Source organism: Hyperolius riggenbachi, chromosome 6 (genome assembly GCF_040937935.1).
Source record: "Hyperolius riggenbachi isolate aHypRig1 chromosome 6, aHypRig1.pri, whole genome shotgun sequence".
NCBI lineage: Eukaryota > Metazoa > Chordata > Amphibia > Anura > Hyperoliidae > Hyperolius > Hyperolius riggenbachi.
This window is the reverse complement of record NC_090651.1, coordinates 56,639,165-56,660,378: the sequence shown is the minus strand read 5'-3', so window position 1 is coordinate 56,660,378 and position 21,214 is coordinate 56,639,165. Positions and strand designations below refer to the sequence as shown.

The window sequence follows — 21,214 nt, the reverse complement described above, 5'->3', positions numbered from 1 at the left end:
GCCTCCCTGATTCCTCTCACTTCAGTTGTCCTTTAAGCTGAAATCTCTTAATCTATTTGAGGTGTGTGGGAGAAATAGATCCGTCTCTGATTATATTGTGATCAGAGAGAGGGATCTACCTTTTGGGCACGTCAGGTGGCAATCTACTAGTGTATGGCCACTTTAACGCCAACCACAACTCTTATTTTAATTTGGATGGAATGTAGAAGATTGTTACCGATGCCTGTGCCCCCATTTCAGTGGAGGAAATTCTCCAACAGTGAGAGATACTGCAACAAGAAAAAGGGGGAACTCCAACTTTATTTGATTTTAATTCCTCGCTATCACTTTATTTCTGTGACTCAGTTTGGCAGACCACTGCATTGCTGAGCTGATTTCAGTGTGTGATCCGCAGGGACGTCCGACGATGCATACACGGTAATGTGTGATGTGCTCACTGATGCATACTTTTTGAGATAAGAAAGGGGGTCACTTAAGCCACACCCTTGCCACACCTCTAGCCATGCCCCCGCCACACCCCTAATCACTCATACCATAAAGATTTAATAAGAAAAATGTTTTAGAATTCAAACCACACTGGTCCTTTCTATCCTGGTTCATGTTCCTTCATATTAACATTGAAATATATACATTTACATGAGGGACAGAGGCTGGATTCCCAAAGAGGGACTGTCCCTCCAAAAGAGGGACAGTTGGTAGCTCTGCTTATGTGTTAGGCATTGTTGCGTTCCGACAACACTGTGCTGTATGCATTCTGAGCGCAACACAGATCTGTCCCATTCTGCATATCTGTATATAGAGTTAGCACCACAACACTGAGCTATGCGTTTTTATAAAAACACACTGCAGAGCAATGCAAAAGTGTGCTGAGGCCCTTAAAGCCATGGTTGTCACAAATGGGAAGAAAGAAATTTCAACCCAATGGGAAATCCTATAATCGTAAATTTCACACTAACAAATCTGTTCTTGTTAGTAATCGTTTAAGGACCACTGTTGTGACAATTTTTAAAATGTAAAAAGTGTATGAATATGTATAAAATGTATTTTCTCCTTTGTTGTTGTCGCTTACAGTAATCAGCAAAAGTCTGATAGATCTGACAGATTTTGAATTAGTCCATCTCCTCATCGGAAGATTCTCAGGGCTTTCTTTGTTTTTCAAAAACACTTAAAGGGAGCCTGAAGCCAAAACCAAACAAAACAAAAACAGATTCTTACCTTAGGAGAAGGAAGGCTTTGGGTCCTATAGAGCCTTCCTGCTCCTCTCATCTCGTTGTTTCTGTGCCAGCTCCCCCATTAGCAGTCTCTGACCCATGGGTCGTAGACTGCTCGGTTCCGCTGCGGGTGGGTTTTGGAAGACTTCGGGAGTATTTGGGCTCCCGAAGACAGGTCCCTCTATACTGCGCACATGCAAGCACCCTCTCTCACATGTGCCCAGTGCGGAGCCGCCCGTCTGCGGGAGCACTCACACTGCCGAAACCTCCCACGGCAGGAGATTTGAACAGACGAGCCTGCGGGGGAATGAGAGGACGAGGAGAGGAACGGGAAGGCTCTGTAGGACCCAGAGCCTATCTTTTCTTTGTTTGGTTATGGCTACAGATTCACTTTAATGAATGGCAGTTGCGCAGCCCAACTGCCATTTTTATGCATCCTTTCCAGCGAGTGTTCTTTTGTAAAGAATAAAGGAAATACTGAGAATCCCCCATAAGGAGATAGAACATCTGTCGGATTTTAACTGCTTAATGTAAATGACAGCAACATAGGAGAAAATGTTATAGCTCACTTTACTCTGGGACAAATGTACATCATACATACATACATACATAGATAGAGATAGATAGAGATAGATAGAGATAGATAGATAGAGATAGATAGATAGATAGATAGATAGATAGATAGATATATAGATATTTTTTTTATATATATATATAATCTCCTATTATAGGTGCTTATTGCATTCTGTATCATCACTGGGAGATTGCCCTCCCTTCATATCCCAGAAACTGATAAGGATGTTACTGAAAAGAAATTATTTTGACAGCTGTCATCTTAAATAAGGGATGCCATTGGAGCTTTACGCCAAGCTTCCTTCCTGGTAACAGCTAGTAGGTATAGGATCCCCATACCCTCCTTACTTCCTACCATGATATACAATCGCAAAAGGGACAGGAAGTGAGGTCAAACCTCCCAACATGGACACTCTGAAATAAAAACCTGACGGGTTCTAGACCTTCCTCGCAGTATCTATAAAAAAAAATTGGTCAAACAAACATTTTATTTATCAAACCAAATTTGAAGTGGCGTACCTCAATGACGACACCACTATATTACAGGTCGAAAAGTTTAATAGCACAATGTTTGGGCTATCAATCGAGGTGCTCAATGTTTGATCTAGCCACACCCATCACAGATTCTCGGCCTGATGAAGTGAGATGTTGGGGCTCACGAAACTCGTTGCCTTGTGCTATTAAACTTTTTGTCCTTTACCACAGTGGTGTCGTCATTGCGGTAAGCCACCTGTATTTTTTCCATTTTAGCATTTTTAAATAATTTATCCTTTTGGGCGCATCTTATCCCTTGTTGTCTTATACACCCCTCCTCCAGAAAGCTGACCTCCCCTAGCTTTTGGATTCTTGGTCCCGTTTCTCTCAGAGAGTGGCCGACATACACGGTAATCCCATACCAATTGGAGACAGTTATTCTCCAAAAGCATTTGTTGGATGGTTGTCCAGACTTGCAGTTGCAACCCACCTTTGTGAGTACAACAACCTCCAATTTAAACTGTTCTTCACTAACTGTGGACTTATTACAATTACACCATCCAGGCTCCCGGTGTCTGGTGTTTTTTTTTTGTTTTTTTTCATAAGGTTTGCCTTATCCATTCCACAGTCTGATGTCAGAAATGCTTTGTATGTCAGAAAGTTCTGAAGGTACTTGAAAGCAGGGCAGAATATATGTTTGAAAAGACAGCCCATAAAGCTGTTCCCTCTTCCTGCAGGTCCAGCCCCCGAGGGCATCACAGACAAGATCTTCCAGCTCAGTAAAACTATAGAGGAGTATGCCATCTGTCCGGACCTTAAGGTGGACTTATCGACCATCGGCAAGCAGCAGTTTGATCTGGAGAACAAATTCAAACCATTTACAGGTAACTTCAAAATGGTTTCTGTGATGAGCTAATATTTATCTTAAAGTTTAATTCCACTGGGTGGTGACAAAACCAATCTTCCCTTAAAGAGACTCCGTAACAAAAATTGCATCCTGTTTTTTATCATCCTACATGTTCCAAAAGCTATTCTAATGTGTTCTGGCTAACTGCAGCACTTTCTACTATGACAGTCTCTGTAATAAATCAATGTATCTTTCCCCTGTCAGACTTGTCGCCTGTGTCTGGAAGGCTGCCAAGTTCTTCAGTGTTGTGGTTCTGCTATGAACTCACCCTTTCTGGCCCCTCTATGCACACTGCCTGTGTGTTATTTAGATAAGAGAGAAGAGAGAAGCTGCTCTAATCAGCTGGATAAATCGTCCTCTGAGCTGGCTGGGCTTTCACATACTGAGGAATTACAAACAAGGGCAAAGCTGTTTGCAAGAAGAAAAGAGCAGCCTGAAACTTCAGTGCATGGGGGAAAGAAACACACAAATGATCTCTTGAGATTCAAAAGGAATGCTGTATACAGCCTGCTTATGTATGGATGTATTTTCTATGTGTGGACATACTGTACATCAACCTACTTCCTGTTTTGGTGGCCATTTTGTTTGTTTACAAACAAACTTTTTAAAACTGTTTTTAACCACTTTTAATGCGGCGAGGAGCGGCGAAATTGTGACAGAGGGTAATAGGAGATGTCCCCTAACGCACTGGTATGTTTACTTTTGAGCGATTTTAACAATACAGATTCTCTTTAAGTCCTTTGTAGGCATTGGAAGGATTTCAGCAGCTTGCTCTGAGTTGGCTTACAATGGCGATCAGGAAGGCAGAATGCTGTGGCTGTTTTAACGCGTGCATGAAATACAGGGGCGTGGAAATATGGGCGCTGGGTGAAGCCGATTTTAAGTCTAAACAATAAATACCGTTTTATTGAATTAGGCACCAAATAAAAAAAATATTTACAGTGGTGACTATAGTAGAACATTTGTAAATGTTACTGATATTTCGCTACAACTAAACCTAACCCTACTCTCACACAGATCCCTGCCCCCTCTGAATGCCTGATCTTAGACCACCCCCCCCCCCCCCCTTTCTTGACACCTAACCCTATCATCCTTTCTTGACGCCTAACCTTAAAAACCCCTTTCCTAACCTTATAATTTAAAAAGGGTTTAATTTCAGAATAATAAAGCGAATGGACACTCACCAAGGATCTTACGATATAATCCCTGCCATCATGTCACTAACTAACCTACAATCTAATCCCTACCGTGTTGGGGGGGGGGGTCTTGTTGGTCCAGGGCAGCTTGTGATAGTGGGCCTTGGGCGGCAAAAAGTACAAATCCAGCACTGTATAAACCCACAGAGTAGGCAGTTGGAAAGTTTAAAAAGTTCAAATGCTTTATCTCACACCGAGTAGGTAGGAACTTTAGCTGCAATACTGGTCATGAAGAGTTAATATCTTTTAGCATGAGGTGGTGGGTGGAGTCAGGTGATATGCTCAATGCTGGGGAAAGAACTTCCACTCTACTGGCAATAAGGAGCTAGAGAACCAAAGTAGGAGCCAGTTAACCTCATATTTTAACCACTTAAGGACCGCAGTGACCAGGCCATTTTTTACTAAAATGGCCACTGCAGCTTTAAGGCCTTGTTGCAGGGCCGCACAACTCAGCACACAAGTGATCCCCCCCTCCTCCCTTTCTCCCCACCAACAGAGCTTTCTGTTAGTGGGGTCTGATCGCTCCCCCAATGTTTATTTTTTTTATATATGTTTATTACTTTATTTTACTAATACATTTCTTTACTTTTCTTTACTGTGTAAAGAGATGGCGGTTTCGCTGTCTTAACAGTCTCCTACCGGCGATCGCAGCTGGGAGACTGATGGCGGGGCGGAGCTCCGTCATTCTAGCAGGAATGCGCGCGCATCCCCTGCTATCTCCGCCCACAGCCATTCACGCCAATCGGCGTGGAGTGGTCCTGGGGCTGCTTCGCTGCGCACACCATTCGGCATGGAGCAGTCTCAAGGTAGTCAAATATAGTGATTACAAAAGGTACAGATATGCAGTATATAATGCAGGTGGGTAATTTTATGCAAATTTGCTGTTATGCATTTTTGTTTATTTTTTTTTATGTAATGGGATGCCTATGCTATTGCTTTTGATTCACTTTACACTGACCGTGTTTCAAGTGAGGTTAAATGGCTGCAATGAAAGGCTCTCAATACTGTCCGTGTGAATTATGCCTAAAGCAACTTAAAGTATAGCTTAGTCCTTAATTGAATTGGAAATGTATGCCCTGTGCGCGTGTGTAGGTGCGCATAGGCTTAGTCCATCTGTTAACGGCCCTGCTTCAAAGCCCTGGTTGGCGTGGTATGTTTGCGAGCGTATGCACACACGTGGTAAGACCGGCGTGCACGGTCACCTGACCTGGACATACTACTTACAGTACACTTGCGCAGTATGTCTGCTATGGCACCTGGCTACATCTGACATCCTGCGCCGATCAGGGTTTTGGAATGAGGCCGGTTACAGATGAACTGAGAAAGACGCCAGGCCACGGGAGGTGCAGTAAGCCTATGTGCACCTCCCCACATACACAGGACGTCAATTTCCGATTCAATTAAGGACCCAAGGTATCCTTTTAAGGCAGCCATACATCTAACTATGATGGGCAGATTTGACCAAGAGACTAAACTCTCTCTTATCAAATCTGATTATATAGAGAGATCTGTCGGCTGCCCATACACCACAGGCCGATTCCTGATCCATTTCATGCTGAAATCTACCAGGAATCGTCCTTGTGATGCTGCTGTCCTCTCTAACTTCAAATGTGCAATGAATGTGTCTGCCACTAACATCCTCTCATTTACAATCCTTTGCTGTTTGTTTGCTTTGTTGTGATTTCATTTTCATTCCTTTTACTGACCCGGAGCCACTAGAGGGCACACTTGTCTTTCTCAAATAGTGAAATAAGCATTCTCAATGAAAAAGTAGGAACTTGGGGTTTAGGACAAGCAGCTTCTACAAAACTGTATAGGATGTATGATCATGAAACATGGATAAGCTAACCTGTACAAATTATACTTTGTTTTACTGTAATACAGAATGAGAACTCAGAATGCATTGTAAGCTCCCTGACTGACTTGTATATTTCTGGGAGTGGAATTGTAATTCTGTTGCCATTTTATATTAATTTGCTCTAAAGACTTGACTGTGTGCTGATTACAGTGGAGATCGTGGACTCTGTGGAGGCCTATGGAAACATGCTGCGGAACATCTTCGACTTCAGTGCCTTAAAAGAGCTGCTTTCAGGGCCCAACAGACTGCATATCCGGATTGATGCTATGCATGGAGGTAATTTTTGTCTAAGGTTCCAGATACACTCTACACACAGCACTCATTTAAACTGAACACAAGACACCCCACTAAGACACCCCACTTAGGCCCGGTTCACATTGGCGGTCGCCGTCCGGAATCGCCGAGCCGGACCGCATGCGGAACGGACACACGGCATAGCAATGAAAGTCTATGCGTCCGTTCACATGCGTCCGTTTCGTCCGGACCGGAGCCGGACCGGATCCGGACTCCGGCGTAAGACCCAACATGCGCTATTTTTTGGTCCGGCTCCTCCGGCTGACGTATCCGGAGCGGAGACGGACTGTTGCATCCGGCCAATACAAACCAATGAGAAGCGGAGAGCGCACAACACACTGGCTATAAAAACCGGACGTTCTACCCCACTTCCTATGCGTATTGTAGCGGCGATTTTGGATGGGGACACATGGGCAAGCATTTTGGAGTGGAGCAGCAGTGACTTTAAACGTGCTGGAGATGTTGCCAGTATGTCGGAGGTGGAGGTGAGTTCTAAACAGCGGAGGGCCTGATTCCACAGGTCCACCTTCTGCTGACCTCCCAGACCCCAACATTTTTATTTTATTTCTACTCTTTTGCCAAACGGATCCGGATCGCATCCTGATGTACACCTGATGCAAACTGATCGGATCCGGATCAGAACCGTACGGTTCCGGTCCGGATCCGGTCAGGTCATCCGGTCCGTTTGGCAGAGAACCGCAAGTGTGAACCGGGCCTAAGTCTGATTTTTATTTATTTAAAGCGGATCTGAACTCTTGCACAGCACACAGTGAAAAGTCTTATTCCACATTTAGCTGGTGGAGAAATTAGCTTTTCTGTGTTCTGTATGTTTAGGCAGATCAACATGTTTAATTAGTTCTCATCAGCAGCTGTGAATAGACTACAGGAGTTCTGCCAAGGCAGCGCTCCTCAAAAAGTAAATACTGAGGCTTACCCTTGTCAGTCCTCCCTGCAAAAGTGAAACCAAGTAAAGTGTTTTTGGGTGTTTTTTTTTTTTGTTTGTTTTGTTTTTAGGATTCCTATAACTTGTAATGAAGGGTTCTTTTCCATTTTTTTTTCCATAAAGGTTATGGCTAATCTTTTGTAGCAGAGAGGAAGTGAAGTTCTCAGTTTAGTTCCGCTTTAAGTGAAATGAAACTTTCTGGCGCCAAATTTCTTCCCCAGGTTTGCTGTCCTTCATTGAAGCTGACTGTTAAGTATACACAAATTTTGCATTACAAATCCTCTTTAACCTCATTAGCGGTAATCCAGAGTCAGGCTCACAACACAAATCCGCAGCTCAGAGTGGTAATCCCGAGCCTGAGTGAGGTTTATGCAGGAGCTGCTGCAGATCTCTGTGGTATGTTTTTTGTTTTTCTTCTTCTTGTTTTTAGGATCTACAATCTAAAAATTGCATGGCTTCTAGACCCTAAATCTGTAAATAATCATAACGCCAGGGAGGTTAAGTCTATAACTCCTCTTACAGTACTCCAGTACATCATCAGTATTATGGTCATTAATTCTGCTTGTATTGCAAAGGGCGAGTGGAAGGGACTGGAAATTGATCAATGCATACCTGTAATAAAGGGCACAGGATTTCCACTAGTAAAATAAAGCTGACATTAGCAATATTCTACTGCTGGATTCCGATAGTAAAATATCGTTGTTGTATACCAACATCTGACTATGGCTACACTTATGTAGAGAGAAGGAGATCTAATCGGGAGCCCCCAATACTGTATTATTGATAGTACAATTGGTGTAGGATGCAGATAAAGGTTATACTCACAAGTCTGGGTTGCCGGACATAGGCAACCACTCTTTTCGCCTATGGGGAAAATCAACCTCTCCCCACTCAGGATAAAAAGTCTCTTTCTGTAGAAAAGAAAGGGTGTTCACACCCATCCACCAGGTGGATATTAACCTCCCTGCCGGTTATCCCGAGCTCAGCTCGGGGTAACCTGCCGCGGAGGATTTCTCAGGCCCTGCTGGGCCGATTTGCATAATTTTTTTTTGTTACACACAGCTAGCACTTTGCTAGCTGCGTGTAACTTACGATCGCCGCCGATTCGCCGCAACCCGCCGCATCAGAGGGTGCCCCCCCCGAGACCTGTGCGCTGCCTGGCCAATCAGTGCCAGGCAGTGTCGAGGGGTGGTTCGGGACTCCCTACGACGTCGATGACGTCATCGCGCCCGTCGCCATGGCGACGGGGGAAGCCCTCCTGGAAATCCCGTTCAGAACGGGATTTCCGGATGGGTATATGCGCGGCGGCGATCGGCGCATTCGGGGGGACGCCGCAGGGAGGGGGGAAGCATGTAGCTAGCGCTAGGCTAGCTACATGCTAAAAAAAAAAAAATAATGCCAAAAAACACCCTCCCTGCCGTGCGCAGCAATTTTTTATAACGGCAGGGAGGTTAATGTATGGGAGGAGTACAGAGGCACCAGCAGAATAAAAAAGCCACACATTTTAAAACCAAATAAAAAACGTGGTTGGCCAGGGTGGACTTGCCAACCCAACAATTAACACAGCCAATTTTGTATGGTACAAATAAATGTAATTGGTACTCCAAAAAATACAGTGTGCAACGCGTTTCGCGGGTCCAAAGCACCAGAAACAAGCATGGGGCTAATCTTGCCAGTATTGGAGGAAGAGGATCAGCAGGACTGCCTGGCAACTTGTATTGCTCAAAAGAAAATAAATATGGCAGCCTCCATATCCCTCTCACTTTAGCTGTCCTTTTAACATTTGTGTTTCCCTCTATCAGTTGTCGGGCCGTATGTAAAGAAGATCCTGTGTGAAGAGTTGGGGGCCCCGGCCAACTCGGCCGTCAACTGCATCCCTCTGGAAGACTTTGGGGGTCACCACCCAGACCCAAATTTAACCTATGCATCAGAGCTTGTAGACACGATGAAGACAGGAGAGCACGACTTTGGAGCGGCATTCGATGGTGATGGGGTAGGTTTGTTTACTAAGAAGCGTGTGTGTGTGTGTGTGTCTGTGTGTGTGTGTAAAAATTCAGTTTCGAGAGACCCAGACGGAAACCTCACCAGTTCTCCAATCACAGCACCCTCTACAGCATGAAGTGTTGTGATTGGCTGACTAGTGTAGGCGTATTTTACTATAGCCTAGCTGAAACCTAGCAGTACGAGAGGGTGCTGTCCACCCAATCACGTTAGCTGAATTTCCCTATGTGGTTTCCTGCTGGGTCCCCTAAAGTAGGCTAGCACTAAAAACCCACCACAAATCAGATCTATAAACAAGCCAGTCCGTTACAATGATGTTAGGAAAGGTTTGCAAAAGGCATCTGTCTATCTTTTGTGGATGAGTCCGATCCCTGCTAACCCAATGGATGCCATGAATTTACTTTCTGCTCTGTACAGCACATTCCATGCAAGAAGTTGGGGATTTGAGGCTGTTCTGTACACCAAACAGTGTATTTTTGTCCAATCTTCAATGAATGAAATCAAAATGGAAAAAAATGAAAATTCTGTCACTTTTAGGAAATCAGAGCTGGCTGCAAATCAGAATGTTAAACAATATGTAGCGTTATATATTTAACCACGGGTGCTCATGTTACAGTATAATCTCGTCCCATCTGTCACCAGTTCTAGCAGAAGCATGTGACTATTACTCTGCAGCATCTGATGAGTTGAACGCCGGCAACCACTAGACCAGGGAGCAGCGAACCAGGTAGCAGGGGCAAACAATGGACTGCCAAGCAAACAGGGGTACCATGAGACTACTGGGATATTAAGGTGGGAGGATCCTTAAAGGGGAGGGGATACCACTAGGTTGCCAGGGAATGCACCACTAGACTACCAGGGTATTAAAGGGAATTCCCCATGAGGTGGTGGACTTGTCCAAAAATTAAAAAAGTCTTTATTCCATATATAGTTGCTGAAGAAATCCACTGCTGTTTCTGTGTTCAATTTACCCAGATCAGTGTCTAGTTAGTTTTTAGCAGCTGCTGTGAATAGACTGCAGGAGCACTGACAAGGCTCTCACCCCATACAGTAGACTCTGAGGCTTAACCCATTCAGTGCTCCCTGCAAAGTGAAAACTCAAAAAAAATTTAATGAAAAAAATTTCAGGGATAGCCCCGACTGTACACCTCGACAAAGAACCCTCTAGCGTGTGTACAAGGCTTTAGTTATGTTCTCACCGGGTGGTGCCATCCAGCTTTTGGCACCCCTGGTTGTCAGATTTTTAAGTGCATTTGCGAAATCGCATATAAAAAGGACACATACGAGAATTTGTGCTTGCATTTCCGAAAAATACCCTTATATATGTACACATGTACTTTACATTTTACAATAGCAGTCCTTTAACCACTTTAGTACCAGCAGTCTATGGCCCTTTAAAGGACTTCTAAGGTGACCATTTTCATCTATTTTTACTCACCCGGGGCTTCTTCCAGCCTCTAGAAGCCATTTCAGTCCCTCACAGCAGCTCTGGTCCTTCTCAGTGTCCCGCTGGCCGCCCGTAGAGATCAAGCCTACCCATCCATGTTACTGGGCAGTACGTGCCCGATGACGTGCAGGCGCAGAAGCGCTAACCCGCTGGCAGGTCAGTGATCTTTACGGGCAGCCATCTGTACACCGAGGAGGACCTGAGCTGTGGCGAGGGACTGAAATGGCTTCTAGGGGCTGGAAGAAGCCCCAGGGGAGTAAAAATAGATGAAAATCGTCACCTTGGAAGTCCTTTAAGGACCAGAGACTGCTGGTACAAAAAAACAAGGCTCACTGACGTCACAATACATGGACCCGTTGCTGCAGCTCACTTCCCCTGCCGTCGCTATGACAGCAGAGCTCTGAAAGCCGGCCAGGAGCCAATTTCATTGGTTCCTGACCCTGTGATCACTGTGAGCCAATGAAATTTGCCCCTGACCGGCTCACAGAGCTCTGTGTCAGAGAGCAGGGTGAGTTGGTGGGAGGATGGACCACGGAAATTGAAATCTACACCCTGGCAGGAATAACCGCTCCCAAACAGGGCCTAGATTTCAGTCAGCTTGGTCCTGAAAAGGTTAAGTAAAAAGATAATTTATAATAACAAATAAACTGAAATATACATTTACTTATGTTGTCGTCTGGTGCTTACATCTCCCGAATGCTGTTTTGTCAGGACAGGAACATGATCCTCGGGAAGAACGGTTTCTTTGTTAATCCATCCGACTCGGTGGCGGTCATCGCAGCCAATATATTCAGCATCCCCTACTTCCAGCAGACGGGCGTCCGGGGGCTGGCAAGGAGCATGCCCACCAGTGGGGCCCTAGATCGGTAAATGGAACAATTTGTTTCTCTGTAAATAGATTTCTAATGGGGTTATTGACATGAAATTTACACCAGATGTCATAAACAACACAAGTAATCCACATTAAAAAAAATTCACAACAGATTAGTCTATAAATGACCCAATGTGGAATGCAAAGAAGAGTCTGGCTGGGAGGATATTTGGAGCACTAGACATCAGGCAGTTTTGCTGAATGGGAAAATACTAAAGTGAACAGTATTGTGGCTTTATTTGGTTTGGGGGGCTTAAAAGAAACCTGAGATGTAGTAAAGTAAAGAATCGATACTCACCTGGGGCTTCCTCCAGCCCCATGAACTCTGTTGCCTCCCTCTCTGTCCTCCCCGGTGGCTCCCTTTCTCTCTATTGGCCCCCAGTAATAAGGCTTCAGCTGGACCACTCTGCGCAGGCATGGCCCAGCTAGCAATGAGGGCGCGCGGCCTGGCCGTAGATATGCAGAGCGGCCCGACTGGCACAACTGAAGCCCTATTACTGGGGGACATTACAGAGGAACGGAGTCACTGGAGAGGAAAGCAACAGAGTTTGTGGGACTGGAGGAAGCCCCCAGGTAAGTATCTTTTCTTTAGTTTATTCCATCTCAGGTACACTCTAAAACAGTGTTTAAAAAAAAAAATAATACTTGCCTATGATCAGGGATGGTTCTGAATCCCATAGAGCCTTCCCATTCTTCTCACAGTCCTTTATGTTCTAACGTTGTCCCCGGAGAAGTGCCATGTCTTTGGGACTTCTCAGAAGTACTCACATCCCCAAGTACTTCCAAAGATGGACAGAACCTTACTGTGCATGTGCAAGCCCAGACTCATGCATGAACAGTACGGATCCACTCGTCTTTGGATGTACTCGGATGTGACTACTTCCGGAAGACAGCCCAAGGAGGGCCGAAGACTGATTTGTCCAAGTTGGAAAAGAAACTTCACCGGAGCTCAGCACTGGAGCAATTGCACTGAACAAGTACCGGGAAGGATCTGTGGAATCCAGAGCCTTCCCTCTCCATAGGCAAGTATCTAGCTTTTTTTTTTTTTTTTTTGCACCCCTTCAGATTTACTTGAATAAATTCAAGTAACTGGCCAGGACTACATAGAAACAGTCCCCCAAACATATTCCAGCTTTATGGCATATTTCTAATGTTTCTGAAATACAGAGGATTCCTTTTTGAAGGCCAATAGTATAGCAAACAGCAGTTATCCCATCCAAGCAGTCACGCTTAAAATCTAGGCGACGTGTCCATCACAGCTGGCTGCCGCAAAGTGCCCACATCACCTAGCCTGAAAATGGTGGTATAGCGGTCATCCCATATTTTCATTTGTCTTGAAAAAGGAATCTACTGTAGGTCCGAAACTTTTAATTATGCCACAAAGTTCTCTGTTCTTTTGGAATAAATTCTGATTTAGGGTGTGCAGACACACTTACTGTCAATTTGAAGGGATCAGAACTCCCATGAGCAACAGTTCACAGCTGAGTGCTATAGAGGAGTATGTATTGTGGTGACACTGCTTGAGTTGGGCAGCGGGTGATGCCACTAGTAGTAAACTATCTGTAATTTACATTACTGATATTTTACTAGGCACTACCATTCTCCACTGAACCCTCATGTAGTACCTAAAGCGAAACACCCCACCTAATGCTTAAGGCTTATTACACCCCCCCCCCCCCTCCAGTTCATAAAATGTATGAAGAATCGGCATCCACCTTCAAAGCTTTTGGCACCCCAGGCTGAGGTTTTGCTGATTGATGTGCATAATTTAACGACCCTTCTCAGGCTTATGAGAGACTTTGTTAATATGGCGCTAGTCTAGTTTAGGGGACCCAGGAGGAAACCTCAATGGGAACAGTTCTCCAATCACAGCACCTTCTACATCATGAAGTGTTGTTATTGGTTGAATAGTGTGGGCGTAGTTTAATTCAACCTATCGGAAACCTAGCAGTTTGAGAGGGTGCCATCAACCCAGTCACTTTACCGGAATTTCCTTAGGAGGTTTCCTGCTAGATTCCCTAAACAAGATTAGCGCCCATAATAGAAGAGGAACATTACCATGGTAAATGATGGTATAGCTTGAAGCGAGTTCAGCAGAGTCAGTGGTTCTTTATACAAGATCGTTGCTGGTTCTCTTCATGTGCTGTAACCGTCCCCAGAGACTCAGTAAAAGCACTTCTAATGAGAGCTGCTCCCCCACATCGAAATTAAACAATGTTTCCAAGCCACTAAAAACACATGATGTCAGATGGCTCGTTCCATAAAATATTAAAATCTAGATTAAAAAGTATATTAAATAAACTTCGCTCTTATGTCGCACCCCAGACTCCCGGTCGCCATGGCAACGGACAGCAAAAGCCAGAGTCCTTAGCAGACCAATGCTGGGATCTGCAACTCTATAAAATTTTAAAAAGTGGACCTGTTAATTGCCTGCTGTGTAGCGGTGTGAGTCCAGCTCTTTTATGGAGCCTATATGAAGGAAAAATCCCTTGGAAAAATAAAAAACTACTCCTTTATAGAGACAAGGTGCTCTTAAAATGTCGAGTGAAGCTGTGAACTCCATAATCCTGTGTTTTATGGCATTTTTTTTCTTTTCTCTTTTTTTTTTTCTGCTAAGAGTGGCAAAAGCTACAAAGATTGCTTTATACGAGACCCCAACCGGGTGGAAATTCTTCGGGAACTTGATGGACGCAAATAAGCTATCGTTGTGTGGCGAGGAGAGCTTCGGAACTGGTCAGTATGAACAGTGCTTAACCTGGGCACAGAAAATGATTTTCTTTTGTTTGTAGGAAAAGTGTAATGAAAATATAAATATGCCAGATCAACTCCAGATTCTACAATTATACAGTTAGTATAAATTATTGAATTATCTTTGCTGAAGAGTCCACAATCTATTGATCACTATTTGGATGTCACTAGAATCTGACAATCACCTGGCTGTCACTACAATCTGCCAATCATTACTTACCTGTCACTACAAGCTGATTCTAGTAGCAGGTAGGTGATGATTGTTAGACTGTAGTGAAAGGCAGGTGATGATTGGCAGTTCCTAGTGACAGGCAGGTGATGATTGGCAGTTCCTAGTGACAGGCAGGTGATGATTGGCAGTTCCTAATGACAGGCAGGTGATTGGCAGATTCTAGTGACAGGCAGGTGATGATTGGCAGTTCCTAGTGACAAGCAGGTGATGATTGGCAGCTTCAAGTGACAGGCAGGTGATGATTGGCAGAGTCTAGTGACAGGCAGGTGTGTTCGTTGTTCATGATTATCACATACCGTTAGTTAGCTCTAACCAGTCTGCTTCAAGACTTTTATCCACCACCTGTCTCTTTTCTCCTGGAGACCTGTGTCATTTGATCAAACTAGAGGCCAAACACTACAGGCAGTATGGCATGTACCTTACATGACCACTAGAGCCCCGTAGTGTTTGACCTTTAGCATTTCTGCTGTGACACAGGCGCCCAGGAGAGAAGAGACAAGGAAGGAGAGCCCGGCGGACAGACGAGAGTGTCTCATGCGTTGGTCATCATAAATTTGAACACCACAAGTCAAGTGTTCCTGATCAGCCGCCAATCAAGTAAAATCTCCCATCTGATGCGATCAACTGAATTGGCCGATTTGGGGTCGAAAATCAAACAATCGGTTATCATTTGCTGCCTTAGGGCTGGTTCACACAGGCTTCTGCTGAGCTGCTCAGCTTCTTGTTCAACCCACGCTGTGGGTTTTTTATTTTAAAGAATGCCAGCGTTTAACAGCTAAGATTTTGAAGGCTTTTAATGGCTTTCAGGAAAGCGTTGCATTTCCTGGGCTTTTGGTGGCTTTTGCAGGGAGTATAGGGAAAGGGCTGGGCTTTCAGTGGCTTTCATTGGCTTTTGCTGACTTTCAAACACAACACCAGCAGCTGCAAATGCCTTCTAAAAGCTGAATGTTGCTTTTGAGACGAGACGCTGGAATCTACTGACAGGCTTTCATGAAAGCCTGCAAAAGCTCCTATTGAACGCCCCCATTTGCTCGCATGGGACGGCAGTAGATCCCTAAATATATTAGGGCTGGTTCACACAGACGCTTTCCCGGCGTTTACCATGAATGTTTTAGACACAACATTTTTTGGGATCTACCGTCGTCCCGCTCAAGTAAATGGGAGCTTTTGGGACAAGCTTTTGCAGGATTTCATGAAAGCCTGGTGGTAGATTTAGATTAGTCTTTCAGAGGCGGTAAATGCTGGGAGACCACTGTAGGGACCCAAACCACTAGCCTTGAAGGCTTCCCAAAAGCCTTCAAAAGCTAGCATCTAAACGCTGGCGTTTGACCGCGGTGCCAAGCAAAAGCTCGGCAGACATCCATCTGAACCAGCCCTTATTTTTAAAATGCCGCGTTTAATGCCAGCAACACGTCCGTGTAAACCAGCCCTTCATTTCTAGCAGATTTGATCAAATGATCGATTCAGCCAGGTATCGATGCAAAAAATCCACAGATGTATTGACACCATAAGGTTTTTGTACCCTTATGCTGGGTACACACGATGCAAGTTCATGCCCGATTGACGCGTGATCGAACGGGAAGTTGCATCGTGTGTACATGTCCAAAGTGTCCCCGATCAATACAGTGGTCGATTTCCCAATTATAAGTGCACAAAATCGATCACTTTATCAATCGGGAGCCGATCGGACAAGTCGGAAATAATCGCTCGATTCCTGTCGATCAGGCGGGAAATTGCATCGTGTGTACCCAGTATTACAGCTGCTGTCTAGGACCTGGCAGCTTAAAGCGGAACTGAAGAGGATTTTAAAACAAACTGTTTAACTTACCTGGGGCTTCTGCAAGCCCCCAGCAGCTGTCCTGTCCCACGCCGGTCCTCCACGATTCCAGGGCTGTGGAGTTGGAGCCGGAACAATTTTGGGTACTTGGAGTCTGAGGTTTCATAAACTGAGGAGTCAGTCTGATGGTTTTGTACCAAATCCACAGCCCTGGTAAGTATTAGGGCCTGTTTCCACTACACGCAGATTGGATGCAGAATGGATGAAAAAAAACTGACTCCAATGAATGCCTATGGGAAAATCTGCAACAGAAAAATCGCGTTTAGTGGAAACAGGACCATAGACATTCATTGGAGTCATTTCTGCATCCAATCTGCATGTAGTGGAAACAGTCCCTTAGACCAGTGTTCCCCAACCCTGTCCTCAAGGCCCACCAACAGTGCATGTTTTGTGGAAATGCACAGAGGTAGTTAATCAGCTCTGCTGAGACACTGATTACTCCACCTGTGTATGTTTGTGGTTTTCTGCAAAACATGTACTGTTGGTGGGCCTTGAGGACAAGGTTAAGGAACTCTGCCTTAGGCTCAACACACACCATACAATCTTGGTTGTTCAATCTTACCACTTTCATGTAGTATAAGAGCTTATCCAATCAATCATTCAAGGTATTTTCAATCTGTTGGCCCTTATACTACATAGATTTGGTAAATCTGTACAACCAAGATTGTATGGTGTGTGTTGAGCTTCTGACTAAGGAGTCGGAGACAGGGCCAATTTGGGTACCTGGAGTCTGAGTCGGTGGTTTCATAAACTGAGAAGTCGGAGTTGGAGTCTGATTTTTGTACCGACTCCACAGCCCTGCACGATCCTCTATTCTCCCGCTGCTGCTCTGTTTCGTTCCTGAACTTGTAAGGACTGTCGAGGAGCCACAAGCGTATCCTTTTTACGCGTTGCCATCTGCAATAGCCCTATTGCAGACTGGAATGCGAAGGATATGTGTGGCCAGAGCCGCGTAGGCGCAGTGGCGGCGAAACGTAAAGTGGCTGGCAGCGGGAGAACGGAGGATCGTGGAGCACCGGTGTGGAACAGGACGGCTGTTGGGGGCTTGCAGAAGCCCCTGGTAAGTGAAACAGTTTGTTTTTAAATCCTCTTTAGTTCCGCTTTAACAAACCTATTTTCTGGGATACTTCCAGTCTAACCGGAACCGAAGATTAAAAAACAATACAATTAAATAACAGAAGAAATTTAAGAACGAAGCCTCAACAAATTTACAAATATGTATTTGCGATTTTGTTCTGTTTGTGGCGCCCTTCCGAGAACACTGAACTGTTTTTATGCACAGCGTTCTCAGAGAAATGTAATCTATGCACAATATGTCTCGGAAAACGTGCGTCTGAATATAGCCGCAGCTTTTATGAGCCCGAGCCATCCGTGCTAATTGCCTGTGTAATCCTCCCCCCATCCAACTCCCCGGTTCATTCTTTCAGTCTTCCTCATGTAAAATTGCATAAACATTGAAGTAACGTAAAATTATATTTATAGCAGAGTTACAGCAGAACACTCGTACTTAAGGTCTGGCTTTGAATCAGAGAAAACATTTTTTTTCTTTTTTTTTAACAATGCATTCTTCGGAATTGGCACAAACTCTGACTTTATATTTTTTTTCTTTTTATAATTGTAACATTCAAGTTTTGCTGGAGAATTGATGAGACCCGGCGAGTGACTAACCGCACGCCTCTCATCCTGCCCAGGCATAAATTTCAGGCTTATTGTTTTATGTAAACATTTTATATGGCTGCTGACGTTTTGAATGGTGTAGTCTTTATTTTTTATTTTACAGATGTACAAATTAAAGTCACCGTTTTATTTTGAAATGTGTGTGCGAGCCAAAAATCGCAAGCGACAGGCAATGCCCTCTTGTGAAGGAAAGGAGCGGTGAAATTATGGTTCAGTTATTGGGAGGGGGGTAATGCCTTTTTAGCTGTGATTTCCAACCCCCCCTCCCATTTATTTGGACTTTGTTGGTTATTAAAGACTAAAAAGCCACTGATTTAACACAGAGTTAGGGCTGGTGCATACCAAAGCGGTTCTGAAGCGTTTTTTGAAACGTTTGCTGGGGGAAAACCGCTTGGCTAATGAAAGTGAATGGGCTGGTGCACACCAGAGCAGGGCGTTTTTTCCACAAACGCAAACTCGGGGGCTGCAGCATTTTTTTAGATTTCAGAGGCGTTTCTGCCTCAATGTTATAAGTATAGGAAAGTGGAAAACGGCTCTGAAAAACGCTAGATCAGATCGGTTTTCTAGGCGTTTGTTACAGAAGCTGTTCAGTAACAGCTTTTGCTGTTAACAATATTTGTAATCTGTTACACAAAAACGCTCCAAAAAACGCTAGGCATGTTTAGAAAACGTCTCTAAACCTGCCTAGAATCGCTCTGAAATCTGCTTCAAAAACCTCTAGCGTTTTTTGCAGATCTGCTAGAGGTTTTTGGTGTGCACTGGGCCTCCAAGTGATCCTTGACTGAAAAAAAGGCAAGAGTTTCACTTACCTGGGGCTTCGACCAGCTCCCCGCAGCCATCTTGTGCTTGCAGTGTGCTGAACCGATCCTCCGTTCCCCCGCCACGGCTTACTTAGTTTCTGCCAGCTGATCAGTTGGCGGTCCACCTGGCCTGTGTGGCCCTCGCCACACATATCCTCGTACGCCTTCACGTCATTGAACACGTACTGCGCAGGTTCTATAATTTGGCAGCCGATTGACCATCCGATTAGATAATTATCGAATTTGATAAAAATTGGTGCCGCCAAAAGCATGCCCAGTCGACGATGGTATTGATTTTGGGCCAAAAGTATTCGCATGTATCGAACGTGCATGTTGGAAAATCTGTGGTCAATCGGCCTCCAAATTGCCTGATGTATGGCCACCTTAACTCTGGGCACCCATGGTATTCTAGATCTGTCTAAACATCTCGCTTTAGTGCTTGTTTTTTAATTTCTCTGCCAGTTCCTTGATCAGACCATGGCCACTTTCTGTACCAATGACTGTGATTACTATAGACTGCAATCTTCTCAGAATGATTATGCCTGTGCCTTCCTCCTTGCATGTCTAAAGGGGCCCATACACTGGTTGTTTTCAGCCATCGATCGATTCTATAGCATCGATCACAAATCTATTCTATCAAATCTATTGATCGATTTGCGGCCGCTTTTGATGGATTTGATCTATCTGACAGGATGGAAAATCTAGGTCGATCTGCTGCTGTCACATAGAGTTGCATTGGATCTAATGGTCCAATAATGCATTTAGATACAGTAGATTTCCAATAGATTTCATTCTGAAATCTACTGGAAATCTTTTTCTAGTGTGTGGCACGCATCAGATTCCTGTCAGATTCGACTTGACAGGCATCTGACAGAAATCTATGTGATGGTCGAATCTGCTGCAAATCTTTAAGTGTATGGCCACATTAAGTAGCTTTTCCTGAGATGTTTAATTCAATGAGCTGTACACTGAAATGTTTAGTTTGATTTTCATTGTGTGCTGTTTGCAATAATTTTAGTATAAACTTTTGTTTAATTACCTGTTCAAACAGGTTCCGATCACATTAGGGAAAAAGATGGACTCTGGGCAGTCCTGGCCTGGTTATCCATTATCGCCACACGCAAGCAGAGCGTAGAAGACATCATGAAAGATCATTGGCAGAAATTTGGGCGCAATTTCTTCACACGGTAAGAAATTCTGCATACTCGATAAGTATTAATACACCATTCATATGTACAATATCTTCAAGTTATGTCCCGTTGGGAAGATTGTGGGATGTTACAGCAGTCGGTCCTGCTAGAGGCCAGCCCAGGTCATCATCAGAAACTCCTTGGGGCAATGTTAATGGAGAGCAGTCCCAAAATAATGGAAGTAAAATAAAATGTGTAATGTGTTGGTCAAGTATTTAAAGTGCCATAGAGAATATGTAAATCTTTAAATTTTATTAACCACTTCACCCCAAAGCGGTTTTTACCCTAACTGACAAAGAGCGATTTTTCACCTTTCAGTGCTCATCCCTTTCATTTGCCTATAGCTTAATCACTACTAATCACAATGAAATGATCTATTTTTTTTTTCACCACCAATTAGGCTTTTTGGGGTTATTTGTTTTCAGTAATTACTTTTTCTATGCATTTTAAAGGGAAAAACAAGGAAAAAATTAAAAAATACACTATTTCTCAAATTTCATCCCCTATAGTTTGAATATAAACACTGCTACTGTACATAAAACCCACGCATTGTATCTGCTTATTTGTCCTGGTTATCACAAGATTTTAATTCTGTCCCTAGTACAAAGTATGGTGACAAAATATTATTTGGAAATAAAGGTGTATTTTTTCTATGTTGTGTTTTTTGTTTTACTGATCTCACGTGCACACGTGCAGGAACGCGCACAGCGGCAGCAGCGCTGCTTAAAGAGACACTAAAGCGAAAAAAAAAATATGATATAGTGAATTAGTTGTGTACTATGAATAATTACTAGAAGATTAGCAGCAAAGAAAATATTCTCATACTTTTATTTTCAGGTATATAGTGTTTTTTCAAACATTGCATCATTCTATAATATGTGCAGATTACACAACACTCAGCATTCAAAATGAGTCTTTCAGAGCAGTCTGTGAAGTAATGACCTCTCCTCTAGCA

The 21,214-nt window shown here is 44.0% G+C and overlaps 1 protein-coding gene across 2 annotated transcripts in view; it reads left to right on the top strand.

Annotated features, from left to right (window-relative positions):
- PGM1 (phosphoglucomutase 1) overlaps positions 1-21,214 on the top strand; it is a 92,595-nt gene that overhangs the window by 58,668 nt on the left and 12,713 nt on the right. For both annotated transcript variants that reach the window (XM_068239327.1, XM_068239326.1), the window contains exons 3-8: positions 2,996-3,142; positions 6,370-6,495; positions 9,259-9,449; positions 11,616-11,770; positions 14,393-14,508; positions 20,121-20,256. In XM_068239327.1, the coding sequence (XP_068095428.1) occupies positions 2,996-3,142; positions 6,370-6,495; positions 9,259-9,449; positions 11,616-11,770; positions 14,393-14,508; positions 20,121-20,256 (871 nt within the window). The remainder of the gene's footprint in view (positions 1-2,995; positions 3,143-6,369; positions 6,496-9,258; positions 9,450-11,615; positions 11,771-14,392; positions 14,509-20,120; positions 20,257-21,214) is intronic.